The 17,059-nt window shown below is 52.6% G+C and overlaps 1 protein-coding gene across 2 annotated transcripts; it reads left to right on the top strand.

Moving 5' to 3' along the window:
- The first annotated feature begins 5,050 nt into the window (after window positions 1-5,050).
- VPS45 (vacuolar protein sorting 45 homolog) lies at window positions 5,051-16,616 on the top strand. Of its 2 annotated transcripts, XM_081340642.1 has the most exons (15): window positions 5,051-5,241; window positions 5,371-5,505; window positions 5,829-5,889; window positions 6,712-6,791; window positions 7,007-7,075; window positions 7,772-7,909; window positions 8,048-8,158; window positions 8,322-8,456; window positions 9,006-9,119; window positions 9,297-9,464; window positions 11,187-11,345; window positions 11,563-11,670; window positions 11,908-12,029; window positions 12,858-12,989; window positions 15,844-16,611. In XM_081340642.1, the coding sequence occupies exons 1-15, from the start codon at window positions 5,149-5,151 to the stop codon at window positions 15,938-15,940; spliced, it is 1,722 nt and encodes a 573-aa protein (XP_081196768.1). In that variant the 5' UTR covers window positions 5,051-5,148; the 3' UTR covers window positions 15,941-16,611. The 2 variants fall into 2 exon arrangements, with proteins under 2 accessions (XP_081196768.1, XP_081196769.1); XM_081340643.1 differs by lacking the exon at window positions 11,563-11,670 and having other exon boundaries at window positions 15,844-16,616.
- The last annotated feature ends 443 nt before the right edge of the window (window positions 16,617-17,059 follow it).

A 17,059-nucleotide genomic window follows, 5' to 3' on the forward strand; every position in this document is an offset into this window, starting at 1 on the left:
GCAGGCAGGCGCTCACCTGCCAAAGGCACAGAAATCTTACTAGCCGAGCCCGGCGATTTCATCACACGAAGTTAATCACATCCCTCGTTGTCAGAGACTGCAGGAGCTAAGAACACAACTCCTTGCCCAGAAGACTCGTACTTTGTTCCCAGGAAGACGGAGGCAGATGAGAGAAAGAGGCCAACTGCCTAGACAGGAACTGGGCACATCCAGGGCTTCATTTCCCTCCCTCCCTCCCTCCTTTGAAGGCAAAAGGAAAGAGACTTTTCCACTTCCAGTAACAGCAGCAGCGTTTGAAGGACTCGTCTTCTAGGAATCAGCGTTTACATGCCTCACAGTGAAAAGGAATAACAAGAGGTCCAAGGACCGAACTGTCGCTAAAACCGCCCTGTTCCCCAGGACAGTCACTGCAAGGCACAGGGCACTCATCTCTAAGAGCACCTGCTTCTCTGAGGAAGGCCGTTCACTTGGATAAAATGCTCACTTCTGGAAAAGGATCCAAAGGATCCGCTCGCTGGAGGTTATTAGGAGGCTGCATCATCTACAGAAAGCAGCCGGGTCCAAAACATGCCGAGCGCTCCCAACAAGTTTCCCAGAGGAGGGGCCACAAAACTCTTCGGAAGAAAAAGCACCTGCTGGAAATCGCCTTCTCTAGGCAGGCGGCTGCTGGAGCAGCAGCGCAGAAGACGGCCCTGCCCCTTTGGCACCGAAGGGGTGCCGGCCAAGGACTGGCCCCCAGACGAACCACCCCAAAGGATGTCCAGCTTGCAAGCAGCTCCGAGGCCCAGCAGGGATGGAAGGAAAGGAAGGAAGGAACCGGGGCTTGGAGGACCGTGGGGGTGGGCGGGGGTTCCTGTTTCCTCCAGAGGCAAAGGGCCACTGAGGAAGGAAGGAAGGAAGGAAGGAAGGAAGGAAGTTGCGCCGGACACCCCGAAGGCAAAGCCTCAAATCCAGCCAGGCTCCTGGAGGGAGGCCCGTTCTCCTCAACCGCCAGGCAAATCTTGGGGGCCGGGCGGCTTCCGACTCTTTCCGGGGCCCTGGAAGCGGCCCTACTTGACCCAGGGAGGAGCCCGGAGAGGTGCCCGCTTGGCCATCCTTCGGGCCGCCCTTTCCCAGCCCACCGAGGGAGGCCGGTCGGAGTCATCAGCCGCCGACCGTCGTTGCCGGAGCGGCCCCCACGCAGCCTCCCCCCTCGGCGGAAAAGCGGCCCCGGTCCTCCAGGGAGGCCAGCCCCGCCCGGGAGCTTAGCCGGAGCCTTCCCCGCCCGAAGAGAGGGGCGCCCGGGGGGGGGGGGAAGGCGCCAGGAGGCGCAGAAGGCTGCGGGCAGAGAAGCGGCGCCTGGGCGGGCCGGGGGTGGGTGGGGCCGATGGGCCCCGGACGGGCTCTCGGGAGGGCGACCTGCTCCCCGCCACTTACCCCGCTCGTCCTGGGCCGCCGCCATCCCGGCTCCGAGGAGGGCCCAGACCGGGAGGCGGGACCTCGGCCGGATGGCCTCCCGGGCACCGACCGGAAGGAGCGGGGGGGGAGGAGGGCGGCGGCGCCCCTTTTCCGCCCGCTCTCCTCGCGCGCGCGTCCCTGGAGCGTCCCCGGCTCTCTCGCCCCGGAACTCCGGTGCGCCGGATCCTCTTTTCCGCCCGGAGGCGTTTCCCGGCTGTTCCGGGGCGGGGCCTCGCGCGCCCGGGCCGTGGAGGGGGGCTTCCCGCAGGGTTCTTCGCTTCGCCTGCCGCCCTCTTCCCCTGGCTCTCTGCGGGCGCCCAAGGCGGGGCCTAGAGCGAGCCGGGAGAGGGGAAGGGGCTGGCGGGGAGGCTGCAGCCCACCTGCCGAGCAAGTGAATTCCTCCCGGGTGCCTTTCTCCACTTTAGACTCGGCCAGCTTTACCAAAGATAACCTCGTCGGCAGGACCTCTTCCCAGGGATGCGTACTGAATCGCTTGATCTGCCAGCCGGTTCCCTGGTAGCGAACCCTGGAATTTAGTTCGTGTGGACTTTATGCGGCTGCTTTTCCAGAAGCCTTGGATGCAGCGCAACGCAACTGACTAGCACCGGTGAGATTACCTAGTTTGGGTAATGAAACGTCTGCGACGAAAACAATCCAGCTCAGAGAGCACCGAGGACCCCGATTCCTTCCTCTTTGTTACCTCTCTTTTAATGCAAAAAAGCTAGCTGGCACACAGTGATGCAAAGTGCAAATCCAGTAACCAGACTGCATAAATTTTGTTAAGTGCCACGTTACTGCCGAGCAAGTGGCTAAAGTGAGCTTTCAGATAAGATAGTCCTGTACCGATGAGGATACCTGCCCTTTATAAACTTATTGCAGTTTGAACTTTTATTAAATAAAGATATGTGTTGGGAACAGGGCATTAGGATGTCATTTGGCCTAGAATAATGTCCAGATATAAAGATACTATCCTGTGAAGTAATAATGCACAATGAACTATTTTACAGACCACCCCATAGTCCAGGAATTTGAATTTGCTTTTAATTCTAGCCAGCCCAAAACCACCATCACAACAAACCCAAAGTGCTATTCACTCTTGTTCTTTTAATAATTGGACTATAAATGGCCTCTCTTCTGGAACTGAAAAGGAGCCTAAATCTTACTGCTACCTAGGAGGATTGAAAATAGCTCCACTGTAGCCTTTAACAGAACTTCTAACAGGTACCTTTTCCTGCATGAATGAGTGCACAGGCATTGTAACTAAGAAGGACATCTGGCCAACTTGTCAAAAAGATATACTACACAATATTTGTAGTCGTATTCCATGACTAATATTACATTGCTTCAAAATAGTGGAAATGTATATTACAAATATATTCATATTCACAGTCAAATTCTTCCTCAAGCATTCAGAAAAATAATTAAAATGCTTACTTCATTTCCTGAAAACACCAAGGCCTCAACTTGGGTGAACCTCCAGAAAAAGTTCCGGAGCAGATGATTCTTTGCTGTTTCACACGGCTCTTCTCAAGAAGAAATAAATCTTGGTCTCAGAACCTCAGTGCTTATTTTCCCATTCAGCTTGAAAGGCTAACCTTCACCCTTGGAAATCGCTGCTGCTATGAAATGATAAAATATTTGTCCCTGCCAACAGTTTCTTAGAAAGGACAACACACCAGTGGGCAGAACCCTTTGGCACTCAAGACCCCTGTAAGGAGAGGGACGGCATGTCCAATGGGACCGAAGTGCTTGGCATTCTCCGGATCGTGGGCTGTCCGTAGTGCTGACAGTCCAAGCAGGCTGGGAGGATGGGTCTCCTTGAAGACAAAAATTAACACTTACGGTATGTTTCTCAGCCCCTGGATTAAAAAGCCTACACAGGGAGCTCAGAGTAACCAGATCTTTTTTGATGATGTTATTTCCAAAGGCTTGCCCAGTGGCGTGGGCCATTGTGGCCAGCAGGTCAAGTAGAGTCATGCGAAACACTACAAAAATGATTGTCCTGTGTAGGTAACATAGAGCTGTATGCCTGCAATGAGTGCTTTAAAATATATAGTCATTTTTATTTGCTTTTTATTTCAGTAATTTTTTAGAGGAGAGGTTTTATTTTAGAGGAAATGTAATCACTCTTCTCTGGAAATATTTTTCTGCCTCTTTATTTTCTGTGCCTGCATGACACAGTAATTGAAGGATCCAACCTGGTTTCCATTTTCTTCTCAGGCATGAGGAAGAAGGTAAAATCAAACTTTTCTTCAAATACCCATTTGTTTTAATCCCACCTTTATTATTTTTTACACATATCTTGAGGCAAACATACCTAATGCTCCTTCTCCCGTTTCCCCCACAACCACCCTGTGAGGTGAGTTGGGATAAGAGAGTCACCCAGGCAGCTTTCATGCCTCAGAGGGGACTAGAAGTCAGACTTTCCTGGTTTCTAGCCTGTTGCCTGGACCAAACTGGCTCTCCACTTCTGTCTTCTCGGAGGCCTCACGGTGTCGCTCTAATGGTGATGGGAAGGGACTGGGCATACGTTGGTCGATTGTTTTTACGCCCCTGTAGGCTCTGTCCCTCTGGTCACAGCTTCCACGATAGCCCTGGTATTGTCCAGTAAATCCCATCTCAAAATTAATCCTCCTGTTCCTAAGTCACAAAAATGAAGAGGCATAAACCTGTCTCCAGTCAAAGTAGAGAGCTAAGAGGGACTGGTCACATGGCTACCTCAGCCGACCCAGAGAGTGAATTGTTGCCTTTGTCTTTCCCAGCCATTGTTTATGTCCTGGACAAAAAGACCATTTGTCATCTCTGTGGACACAGAAAAGTCCAGCAAAGACAGGAGAGCCTGTGCAAGGCTGTTGCCCACGAGAGGGGCCCAAATTTTGTTTTCTTGGCTTTTTAAAATTAAAAATTAAATGCTTGGGGTTTTTGTTTCTGATGCAATGTTTGTGCAAAGGACAGCTGGAGAAGGGGGTTTATCAGTCATTTGCACAGATCAATAGGAAAAGAGTTGTTTGCCCTTTGTTGTGACTGAGCCAGAAGGACTGGCAAGGGTCTGACCGGTTACTTGTCCCAGAATGAGAGAGACTGCACCCCTACACCTCTTGAATGCCACACACGTACACCCCCCACTCCCCTCCCTCTCCCCAAATGCCTTCACGGGGAAGCAAGGAGCAGCATTTCTTCTCAGCCAATACGAACATCTGTGGCAGCAAGTTGTATTTATTATTTATTTGTCAAACTGGCACGCTGCCCATCTCACCAAAAGCGACACTTTCGCCAGTCTTGGCTGAAGAAGATGGGAATTGTAGCCCAAGACGTGCAAAAACCTGGCCGTGGTCTTCTGTGAGGTTCCCAGAAGTTAGTTGGGGGGGTGAGGTGGGGGGTGCTCCGCCGGGAGTGGGGCTTCCTTCCAGGAGGGAGGGGGAAGCGGGGCTGCTGCGGCCTCACGGCGCCCTCTGGCTGCAGGCGCCGGGAGTTCAGCGGGGCGCGGCTCCTCCTCCCGGGCGAGAAGCCGAAGCAGTGCGGCGGGCTTAAGCCAGCGCAGGCGCGCTCCGGTCTGGCGAGGAGGCTGCTGGGGGCTGTAGTTTGAGCCCTTAAAGCAGGGCGAGACTGCCGCTCCCAGGCCGGTGGCAGGCAGGGCGGGAGTACGGGTCGGGCTCTTCACCGCGCGAGGACAGCCGAGCGGCCCGGCGGGGCCTGAGCGGGGCCGGCAGGATGAACGTGGTGCTGGCGGTGAAGCAGTACATCTCCCGGATGATCGGCGACAGCGGGGCCGGCATGAAGGTCCTGCTGATGGACAGAGAGACGGTGAGCCGCGGGGTGGGGGGAGGAGGAGCGCGGGGGGGGGGCGTTTCGTAGCGCCCCAAAGCCTCCCCGCCGAGCTGAGCGGCGCTGGAGTTCCACGGCTCGAGCCCTTCCCCGACTCGCTTGTCTTAGACCAGCATCGTGAGCATGGTGTACACGCAGTCGGAGATTCTGCAGAAGGAGGTCTACCTCTTTGAACGCATCGATTCGGCCAGCCGGGAGAACATGAAGCACCTGAAAGCCATCTGCTTCCTCCGACCCACCAAGGTGAGCCCTTCCGCGCTCCCCGCTCTGAAGGCCCTGTTGCTGGGGGGCTTCTGCCCTCCCCCCCCCCTCCTGTGGCTCTGGCCTTGGGGGCATCTGCCATTCAACGTGACTCTGCTCCCCAAAATGCAGCCGGGGGGGGGGCCCTCCTTCTGCCAGGGTGCCAGAGCAGCATCCATCTGTGGTACAGTCAGATACTTTGCACGCCCAGAGGGGGTATGTGGTCCTCTGGGTAGATTTTTCCTGAATAAAATCAATTATACTTTCTACTTAACCAGTTTGCTGATCTTTTCACTTTTTTCTTTTTGGATTTGTTTGTACCCTAGGAAAATGTTGGGTATCTTATCCAGGAGTTGCGGAGACCGAAATACATCTCTTATTTTATTTGTGAGTACATCAGCCCTTTGTCAGCATTTCCTTCCTGTATTTTGTTCTCTAGCGTACAACTTCTGGCAGGACTGGGGGTTTGTGTGCGCGTGTCCCTGGGGCTGCTTCTCCTGGAGTCTTGTTATTCTGTTTTAACTGGGCAGCATTCTCTCTTTGGTTAGTTTCCATCCATTGCTTCTTGTCCTGCCTTCAGATGCTGGATAGTCTTGATATTTTTTTCTTAATTTGAACTTCAGTTGGGTTTTGATAGCCCAGATTAAATTTTCTGTATGCGAGAAAGGAGTGTGGCTACATGGATAAATGATACACTCCAAGTTCTCAACCTGAGCATGCAACAAGGGCACAAAGTTTGGCCTCTGGGAGTCACTTTCTGCTTAAGTGGCTACATTGACCCAGCCAGGGGCTTTTGGTCTAAATGGTCATAAAACTTCCAGTATTCACCCAGGGAGCCTTTGGAATAGGTAGTTCTGTTGTATTTTTCTTACTTTGGTTATGCTCATGCCCAGAGTCTATTGATAGGTTGGTTTAAAATCTGTATTAAAAAACCAGAAAAATCTCTATAAAAAGTAAACTCCCTATAAAAAGACTAGAAAAGGGATACCCAAATGACAATATATATGGTCTGATTTTGAATTGCAGTGGTTGGTTAAAAGATAGTTTACTGATGCGTTGTGTCTGAGGTCTCCAAGTCAGGTGGTCTGTTTTTGCCAAGAAGGGCTAGGAAACAGTCCCTGCTTTTTGCCTGCACTCATCCCTCTCTTTGTCCTTTTTGCACTGCAACGAGTTCTTCTTTGCTGGCTGCTTATCAAGCTATCATTACAGATTTCAGCAACGTGATCAGTAAGAGTGATGTCAAGTCTTTGGCAGAAGCTGACGAGCAGGAAGTAGTGGCTGAAGTGCAGGTATGTGCTGCCCAGACCCCACACTCGCTTTTGGGAGTCGAGGAGGTATTTTAGAAGCAGAGAACCAAGCCCACAATTGGACAAAGGCTTTTTAACAAAATTGCTGGTTGTGCAGAAGGCCAGGCCTACCGCTTTCTGCTTGCAGGGACTTGACCGAGTCATAATCGGTTTGTTGCTAGCACGGAGGTGGATCCTTTCTGCTTTTCTTTTGGTAGGAATTCTATGGAGATTACATCGCCGTGAATCCACACGTGTTTTCTCTCAACCTCCCTGTCTGCTGTCAGGTAAGGCGGTCCAGGAATGTGGGGGAGAGAACTTCTAGTGCCACCACCGTTCAGGACTCCATCTCTGAGTCTTTGGGCTGACTGGGCAGAAAGATAACGAGAGCTTGCTGAAAATTGCACTTCCTAGAGACTTCAGGTGGCTTTCTGCCAGTTTTAGCTTCCGTGGCTCTTAGACGCTCTGAGAGATTTTAAGGCACGAGCAATGGATTTCTTCAGCGGGAAGATGAAGCAGTTCTACTTAGGTAACAATATGATCTTTACAGTAGCAGTTTTGCTCTTCAATAAACAAAAATGAAAACAGTGTTACCAATCTTAGGTGGTTTCTTCCCATCCTGCATCCTAAATGCTCTTTTTGTATATACTGCAGTGATGTGACAGGGACATTGAGAAAGATTTTTTTCCTGAAAGTCAAAGCTTGCATTGACGGCGTCTTTACCTGAAGCTTAAATCCAAGAGCAGAGTGACAACCTAATATCTGAAGTTGAGCCAAAGGGAATTTTCTTTTGGAAAGGAGAACTCCCTTCCAAACTGGTGTTTCAGCTTGGGAGGGGGGAAATGCCTACAGTGCGGACCCTGCCCCTCCCCCCCATTAGCCTGCTCTTAAAGAGCCAGAGCTCCTTAGAATCTCCCCCAATACTTGTTTGGGGCCGAGCCTGGGCAGCTGTTTTGCAACTCTTGGCCATTTTGTGTTTCCAGGGCCGCAACTGGGACCCAGCCCATTTGTCCAGGACTGCTCAGGGCCTCACCGCCTTGCTCCTTTCCCTGAAGAAGTGCCCCATGATTCGTTACCAGCTCTCCTCTGACCTGGCTAAGAGGCTGGCTGAAGGCGTCAAGGTGTGGCTTTATGTTCTCCCTATTTAGGACGCCCCCCAAAGCCTTTGGCATTCAGACCGCTTATCTCTGGGCTCTTGGAGCGCTGACCTTCTGGGCGGATGCCCCCTTTAACGGAGGGACCCCTTTTGCCCCAAACAGCAAGTGATCACGAAAGAGTATGAGCTCTTTGACTTCCGTCGCACCGAGGTCCCTCCGCTGCTGCTGCTCCTGGACCGCTCGGACGACGCCATCACCCCGCTTCTGAACCAGGTGAGTGGCCGCCTCCAGAGCTGCAGAGGCTTCGAAGGGCCGGCTGTGCCACCACGGTTGGAGTCTTCAGGGGCAGTGGGGTGTGGGTGTGTGCTTCTTCCTCAAACAGCACCTCGGGAGAAATGACTGTGCCGTCTCCCCGCTTTTCTCCCTCTCTGTCTAGTGGACGTACCAAGCCATGGTTCACGAACTGCTGGGAATTAACAACAATCGCATTGATCTCTCGCGGGTCCCGGGCATCAGCAAAGACCTACGGGAGGTGGTCTTGTCTGCTGAGAATGATGAGTTTTATGCCAGTGTAAGAAGTTGGGCTGCAAATCTGCATTTCAGATTTTGGATTCCAGTTCCGCCACTGAGTTCTGTTTCCCCTGCCACCAGCTGAGGCTTTGGATTAAAAGTTGGATTATTGGCTCTGCCAGAGCCGTGAGTTGGACCCTAGACTACTCATCCAATAGCTGGATTCATGCATCACCCTTAAGATATGGTTGTTCGGAGCCTGAATCCAGCCAGTGATTTAACAAACCATGGCTAAGTGCGATGTGTACAATCAGCCAAGTTTGGCCAAATCTCAGGTCCCTCATCATACAATTGCAGCGCGTGCGGCCGCAGGGAAAGCGCTTTTAGCGGTTCCACATTTTCGAATGCTCTGCCTCGCTGCCTGGGCTCCTTTTTATTCAGGACCGAGTGGCCAGCTGACCGATCGGAACACTCCTCCGTTTTAGCTGGGGTGGGAGATGGGTTGGGCTCTCCCTGCACGGGGCACTCTGCACCTTTCCCAACTTGCGAGGGGTTGGGCCTCTGGGGTCTCCCTCCCCCTCTTCAAATGGGTCCCTTCGCCTCTCCTCAGAACATGTACCTGAACTTTGCGGAAATTGGCAGCAACATCAAGAACCTGATGGAGGATTTCCAGAGGAAGAAGCCCAAAGAGCAGCAGAAGCTAGAATCGATTGCAGACATGAAGGTTAAGCACCGTCTAGCCCTGCTGGCTCAGCTGTGGACCAAGGAGGGTGGGCAGCTGCTCGCACCTGAGAGTTGAGGCGGGGTGGGGGGAGCCTGCTTTCCCATGATAGTTGGCTTGGAAGAGACCTTTGCCTGGTCAGCCAGGAGCCTTCCCCAAAGCTCTCCCTTCCCCTTCCAGGCCTTTGTGGAGAACTATCCCCAGTTCAAGAAGATGTCTGGCACTGTCTCCAAGCACGTGACGGTGGTGGGGGAGCTGTCCAGGCTGGTGAGCGAGAGGAACCTGCTGGAGGTGTCCGAGGCCGAGCAGGAACTGTCCTGTCAGAATGACCACTCCGGGGCTCTGCAGGTACCTCCGGGGCCCTGCTCCTGCACGCCAAAGGGTCAGGGTTAGGGTTGTGCGTGTTGGGGCAGCTGCCTTAGGCTTGACGCTCCCGTGGTGCGCTCTAAGGGAAGTCGGTGTGCTCCCTTGTGATAAGTCAATATGCGTTAGCCACGAATGGGCTATTTTGTAGTTATGGTTAAGCCCTCAGGCTGTTTAACTTCTGTCTTAGGATGTGATGTGCATGCTGATAACCATCATTTTGAATTAACGACCCACCAAGCTAATAACAGCTCAGTGAACAAACCTGAACGGGGTGAGAGACGATCACTCAGTCCCTGCCTCTTTAGAGTGTCCGCCCTGTCTGCGTACATCTTTGCCCTCCCTCTCTGCAAAGCGTCCCCTCTGGGCTTCCTTTTCACTGGGTGTCTCTAGGACCGCTTCCGTTCTTAGCCTTCTGTCAACTGGGTGAGGGAAAGGAATTGTGTCACTTTGAGTTGAGGAAGGCCCAGAGATCATCTGGAAGCCATTAGGAAAGCAGTCCTCTCTTAAGTTCTGCCGCCCTAGGACATCGGAGGGAGGCAGGGAGGGGCTGCTTTGAAAGGAGGGCATCTGGCTGTGGAGGAGGCGGAAAGTCTCTCCTCTTGCTGCTTCACAGGAACAATCTCCTGGCCTTGGCCTCTGACGCCTTGGCCGCAGGGCTGGGTTGCCCACCAGCAACGGTGCCCCCCTTTCGGAGGAGCTGTGAGGGATGAGTGCGACGGGCAAGCAATGAGGAGCCCCACGGTTGAAGAAAAGCAGGGGCGCTTGCTGGGGCTCCCCTCGGGTTTTCCTCCCTCAGCCTTTGGGCAGTCTGCCCGGCTGCCACCGTGGCCCTTCAGGGATGAGGGAGAAGTATGCTGGCGGTGTTCTTTCTCCTCTGCCTGAATCGCCTTCGCCAGACCCTCCCTCCCGGGCAAGCGGTCAAGGCTCAGCAAGTGGGAGGATTGGAGGACTCTGGATCTCCCGGCCCTGCTGCAGCCGTGTGCACCGTGGCCCGGATCCTCAGCTTTCCCTCCCTTCCCTTTGAGATGTGGAAGGCTGCCACTGGCTGGCTGGTGCCCTTCATAGCGGAAGGGCTGGTGCCGTTTATATTGAGTTTTATATCGCAGCTGCAGTAGCCGCTGCTTTGGGGGATGGTTCTAAGAACAGAAGTTGGTCTTGCCTGAAAATAGTGCCATTGCCAGCACCGCACAAATAGGTGGTCAGGCAGGGTATTTAATTTCATCATTTCTTTTTTAAAAATTTCAGTGCCCCCAGATTGTTGGGGGCAATAAGCTGACTTTGTAATAATGCCGCTTTTGGGGGGGGGGCGAAAGCCCTAATAAGCAGGCATATACATAGAATGAAGGCTATTGCTAAGCACATTGGTTTGTGCTTAAATTGTAAGCCGCCCTGAGTCTTCGGAGAAGGGCGGGATATAAATGGGATTAAAATAAAATAAATAAATAAATATATATATTTGTATCTCTACTCCTAAATATCTTAACTCACCAGATATAACTAGAAGTAATTCATATAACATATATTTCTCCTTAGAATTCTATTTTGTTAATTGTAGTCTTTCTAAATTTTATTGGGAGATTGAATCACATCGTTACATATTCACTGGAAATTTCTGAGGAATAGGAAAAATTACGGTGCATCTTCTTGAGACACGGCCTCCCTGCTCTGGGCAGTCTTGAGAGCGGCCCTCTTCCCTGTCCGTAGAGCATTCGACACCTCCTGCAGAACCCCAGAGTGACGGAGCTGGATGCCGTGCGGCTGGTGATGCTCTACGCCCTCCGTTACGAGCGACACAGCAGCAACAGCCTTCCAGGCCTCATGCTGGATCTCAAGAACCGGGGTGTTTCCGAGAGGCTTCGCAAGGTAAACGGCCTAAGGGAGGAAGCTCACCTTTCCGGCTGGTCTCGTTCTGCTTTCTGGATATGGTGGTTCTGGGTTTGGCTAAAGTCAGTAGCTTCTTGAAATCTCTGTGGAAACCTGCAGGTGGGCGGGCAGAATGTCCAGCCAGAGGGCCGTATTCCAGCCTTTACAGAAATCTTAACAGTGATTTCCCCCCCACCACCACCCCTTTCTGGAATAGCTGGTGCCTGCCATTACCGAATACGGAGGGAAACGGGTTCAGTCAAGTGACCTCTTCAGCCCAAAGGATGCAGTGGCCATTACCAAACAGTTCCTCAAAGGGCTGAAGGTATTTTTGTTTCTGTTATTCTTAGCTAGATCCGTGTTATAGTTGCGTTCTTAACTCTATAGTTACGTAAACTCTGTGGTTTACGAAAGAGCCCAGTGAAACGGATGCCGGTGCAATAAATACGCAGTGAAGAAGGATTACGTTTGCATATGAAAAATGCAAAAATGTGGTGAGTTTCATCAGCACCTGAGATGGGGGCTGAATTCTCTCTTGTCTTTCTAAATGTCTCCTTTTTAGGGGGTTGAGAATGTGTACACGCAGCACCAACCTTTGTTGCACGAGACTCTGGATCAGCTCATCAAGGGTAAACTGAAAGACAACCAGTATCCGTATCTGGGCCCTAGCAGCCTACGTGACAGGTAACAGGACTCGGGTGTTTGGGGAAGAGGGGAAATGCTTCTGCTCATACATGGCTGATTTAGACCCTCTGGAGGACTAAATCTGATGGGGCAGGTAACGAATTCAGCGTTTGCAATGATCGTTGAGGTTCTTTTAATGTATGAAATGTTAATGGTCCTTTAATTGAGATGCTGTTGCTAGAAACGTGGCATTTCTCGATGTGAGGGGCTACAACCCCCCTCTCTCCTCCCTGCCTGTCTTGCAGGAGGAAAGCCTGAATGGAGGAAGCGCAGGCTAAGGAGATGAGTCCTCCTTAGTTTGGGGCAGGAGGCTCAGAAGGATTGTGGAGTCCTTTCGTGGATTGTAAAATACTGATTTTTGAGAACTGAAATACCAAGGTTATGGAATAAACTGGAAAATTTCCCCCCATAATTATTGGACCATTAGGAGCCATAACAACGGAGTCGTTAAAATGGCTGACAAAATTTGAATTATATCATTTCATAATATTAAATTTACAAGATACAGCTTTGCTTGGAACTGCATATACATTTCGGCAGCCCGGCCCTAGACAAACAGCATTTCCCAAGCAGTGGCCTTCAAAAGCAGCTCTGTGCAGACGCTGACAGGCGAGCCTCTGCAGAGATCGCTTTGTCCACTAAGCCTTGCCTGGTTAGAGGGCAGGAAATCACCGTGCAGCCGCAGGAGAAGCTTCCGGAACGGGAACCGCCAGAGGGGCAACTCTTCCAAAGGAGTTTCTTGGAGCAGGGTGGTGCTCTCCAGCTAAGAGGGCAGCCACTTGTGCCCTTTCCGCCCTTTTCCAAGCTCTCTGTCCGTGTTCGTTGCAGGCCACAAGATATTATCGTCTTCATCATTGGTGGGGCAACTTACGAGGAGGCGCTGACAGTGTACAACCTGAATCGCACCACCCCTGGTGTCCGGATCGTGCTGGGGGGGACGACGGTGCACAACACAAGGGGGTGAGTTGAAGGTGGGGCAGAGCCGTTGCTGTCCTTGTCCTTTTCCTTAACAAGGGAATGCTGGCAAAGCTCTAGTTCAGACGTGTCAAACACAAGGCCCGGGGACCGGATCCGGCCCACAAAATGGTTTCATGTGGCCCGCAAAGCCATCCTGGAAACAGTGAGGGAACGGCCCCCACTGCCTTGGCCCTGGCCCAGAGACCCTCCTTCCACCAGAGACCCTCAGACCTGTCCCACTCCTGCCCAGGCCCCCATAGGCACCCTTGATGCGAACGATGTAGAGCTGGCCACGCCCACCCAGTAGGCCGTAGGCACTCTAGCCACACCCACCCAGTAGGCCACGCCCACCCTGGCCATACCCACCCGGCCCCCTGAGGGCAACCGCAATGCTGATGCGGCCCTCAATGAAATTGAGCTCGACACCCCTGCTCTAGTTCTCACTGCCCCGGGTCAACCCTCCTGAGAGGGCTGCGAGGGCTTTACCAGAGTTGAGCAGTTCACTGGTGGGCGAGCGGTGCCTTCTGGCACCCAGTTCTGAGAAGAGGCGTTGCTGGGTTTCACCTGATTTTCCCCACCTGCAGCTTCCAGGGGCATCGTGCCGAACCCTGCGGAAGGGTTGGGGGTGGGGTTTGTAGCTGACTTCTCTGTGAAGAGTTCCTGGATGGAAAGGCAGACTCGGCCTTTCCCTGGGGTGTTCGTTGCCCCACAAGTAAGATGGCCAGCAGGCAGCCCACCATAGGCATTCCTCCTTCTTCGAGGAGGTGTGGCTCCCCCCCCCTTTTATTGAAGCTTTGACGCCTGCTTCTCCTTCCTTCTTGCTGCCTTCGGGGAAAGGGCAGTTCCTGGAAAAAGGAAAGGCCTGCGGTTTTGGCCCCCATCTCTCGGAGGGAGGAGGGGGCTTTTAGGGTTTCATCAGGTACTCCCCCACAGCAGGGTTGCTTTCATTGCTCCTGGGAGATACAGCCCCCTGTTTTTGAAAGGTGGGGCTCCCAGGCTCATTTATTCAGATCTCGTCCGTGGTCTTGGGGACCAAGGAATGGGCCAGGATTCCAAAAAGGGGCTGTTTCCCAACTGCTGGGGACTGAATCAGTGGCCCTCTATGACCTTTCCTTGGTACAGCACTTCAAAAGACCACCTTTGTTTTTAAGATTTCAAGAGCAGGGCTGTAATGGCAATGTGGATGGCAGAAGTTGGCCTAAGTGCAAAATGTTCACCAGAGGACTTGCGGGGGGAGGGGGGCAGTGGGCTTTAAAGGTAGTGACCAATGTAGGACCGGTCAGGTGGAGCCCAGTGATTGCCCCGTGGATCAGCTGTGCTTTCTTGCCGCCAGGTTAATCCTGGTCCCCAAACCAACAGACACCCCCTGTTCCCTCCCAGTGATTCTGCAGAGATGATAACGAAGGTGAGGAAAGTCCCATGGATTGGTAATGCTTCCCCAGGATCTCCAAAATAGTTCCTTTAGCTGCCTCCCCACCTTTGCAGGGCTGACGACACGAACCATCCAGAGAACCCCAGAACTCTAATCGAACACGTTAAATCCGGCGGCCCAGAGTGGTTCTCCTTCACCAGAACTAAAGTATTAGCGATGGGAGTTGGGTTAAGGCACAGTAGGTGGGTTTAAATCAACACCATCACCCTTTCAAGGAATGATGGACTCGGAGCCCATTGCTTCAGCAAGTAGAATAAACCGGTTTTGCCTGCCTGCTTTTTCACCTGCTTGAGTCCTTCTTGGAGGTGAACATTTGGCCCTCTTGCAGTAACTGTTTTTTCTTTCTGATACCATCGCCAGTGTGTAACCACAGGTTTTAAACAAGTGTTCTTCTCAGCGCATATCTTACCAGCTTCTGTATTCACACCTCTTTGAGGCACTTGATCCATCTCCTAGAGAAGGTCACTTTGTCAAGTTTCCAGCTCAACCAGGAAAATATCTCAGGGCAGAAATTGGTTATAAGGTGTGTGTGTGTGTGTGTGTCTTGAGTTCAGTAGCAGAAGCCGGTTGCCTGGCAGCAGCTTTTTAAGTTCCCGCTTCAGTTACACGTCCAAGCCTGCAGACATGCACACCCCCAAGTGAGTGTGAGTGTGTGTGTGGGGAGGGTTTTGCAGTTAAGTCACCTGAATTCTGTGAATCCACAGGTGTGGGAGACTTTCACCTCCCTATAACAGCCCCAGAAGCATCTCTCTGGGTGGAGAAAGTGCTAAGGTGGGGCCTTTGAACTCCCAGAAGTCAGCAGGCAGCTTTTGAGCTTGGGTGGGCTTTTCAATCACAGGAGTGACCTGGGTGTGAAAAATTGCACTGTGACACAACCAGCTGACTTAAAGTGGTAGAAGTTGGTGAAAAGCAGCTGAGGTCAGCGGTCGGCTGCCTCGGCTTTGACCTTTGGCTCCTGATGACGCATTTTCAGGGGGAGTTTCCTGAGGAATGAGAATGGTGGGGAGCAAAGGGACTTCCTGGGTTTGTCCTGGAGAGAATAAAAGGTAGAAACTGGGGCTCTTTCCATGTTCCCAGGAGCAGAGAATGGAGCAAACCCTTCACTCTCTCGCCTTCCCTCCCTGTTCTACTCCTTGTCCCTTACCCAAGTCTGCCGCGCTCGCTCTGCACCATCCGGAGTCCCCAGGCGAGGAGAAGGGCCCGGAAGCACCGTGTCTGTGTCCTACATTCCTTGCTTTGTTCTCGGCTTCAGTGGTGTAGAGGCGGAGATGCTTTCAAAACCTCCGTGCAAAAACCCCCTTATTCCCGCTTTCAGTCCACTTGCCTTTGGCCCTGCGTGCTCTCTCTGACCCAAATCCTGCCCACTTGGCCCTTGGAGCTCCTTCTCTTTTAATTCTTCCTTGGCGTCTTTCTGTCTTCCCCCAGTTTCCTGGAAGAAGTGTCCGCTGCTGGCTTTCGCAGACGGGGCGCAGAGAGTTCGCAGGGGATGATGGCCCAGGCTGCAGCCAGGCGGCTGAACTGAGGCAGCACCGCCATTGGCTCTTTCCTAGCCGTCTCAGACCGAAATCTCTTCCACGTGCTGCAGAAGGCCACCTTCGAGTTTCCCTTCGTGTTCCATAGCCAGCCAGCACAGATGGGATGGAGGCTATGGTTCTTCCCCCCCCCCCCTTTTAGATAATTTTTCAAAGGGTCCAACGGGAATGCACACAAGCCTTGCCCGGTTGCTTCTTTAGAAGACAGCGCAGTCTGCTGTTCATCTCTCCCTTTCAGGGTCATTTCTCTGCTTGTTGCCTGCCTCCTGGGCTGAGAGCTGCCAAGTGAGCCCCTGAGTCCCCTGTGTGAACCCCAATAAAAGGACGCTGTGCTTTTATGGCAGAGAGAGACCATCTGGGTTTCTTTTTTAAATGACTGACTCTCTCCGGAAGCCTGGCCAGCCAGAGAATGGAGTTGCGATGCTGAGGCCTCCTGAAGACATCAGAAGGTGGGGGGCCGTGGGGGCAGGGAGCTCTTCTGCCCCGTGGCTTCATCTGGACTGCTTAAGAGCACAGCAGAGCTTGCTGTGGAGTGCAGGAGGGCCCGGAATATTCTTGGCACCCTCTCAAATGCAGGGGTGAATTTTTGCATACTTGTTTGTATTTCCAATTTGCTCCTATTGGGGATTTCTCTAAGTTTCGTGTGTGCCTGTGTAGGGTAATTAGAAGCTTGCAGGCTTCTATTTCAAGGTCCCCTTTAATTTGTACTTCCCTTGCATTAGTTCTGGCATCAGCAGGGGGCCTTGGAGGGTTTTTAAGCATCTCAGCACTTGGCCCTGGGTCAGTCCGATGAAGGGGGGTGGGGGTGGAGTTGGCCCTTCTGCTCTCCTTGAACTTCCAGGAGAGCCAGCACTGAGGGGTGTGGGGGTCCCGCTCCAGGGGCCAAAGCTTAACTGGAATTCTTGTTAACTATTGGTCATTGAGTGTGAGAGAGTGCGGGGGTGAAACACCCGTCTCCTGAGATTGATAGATTTGAGAAGCCATTAATGGCCCATTTGTGGCTAAGTCCAGATATTTCCTGTGAGGGCTTCTGTAGGAGCTAAGCGTGGAGCCTGACCCTCCTGCCCTACGAAGCTCACTGCAGGAAGACAAGATGGCGGGAAGGAAAT

Source organism: Vipera berus, assembly GCF_964194415.1.
Source record: "Vipera berus genome assembly, chromosome: 16".
NCBI lineage: Eukaryota > Metazoa > Chordata > Lepidosauria > Squamata > Viperidae > Vipera > Vipera berus.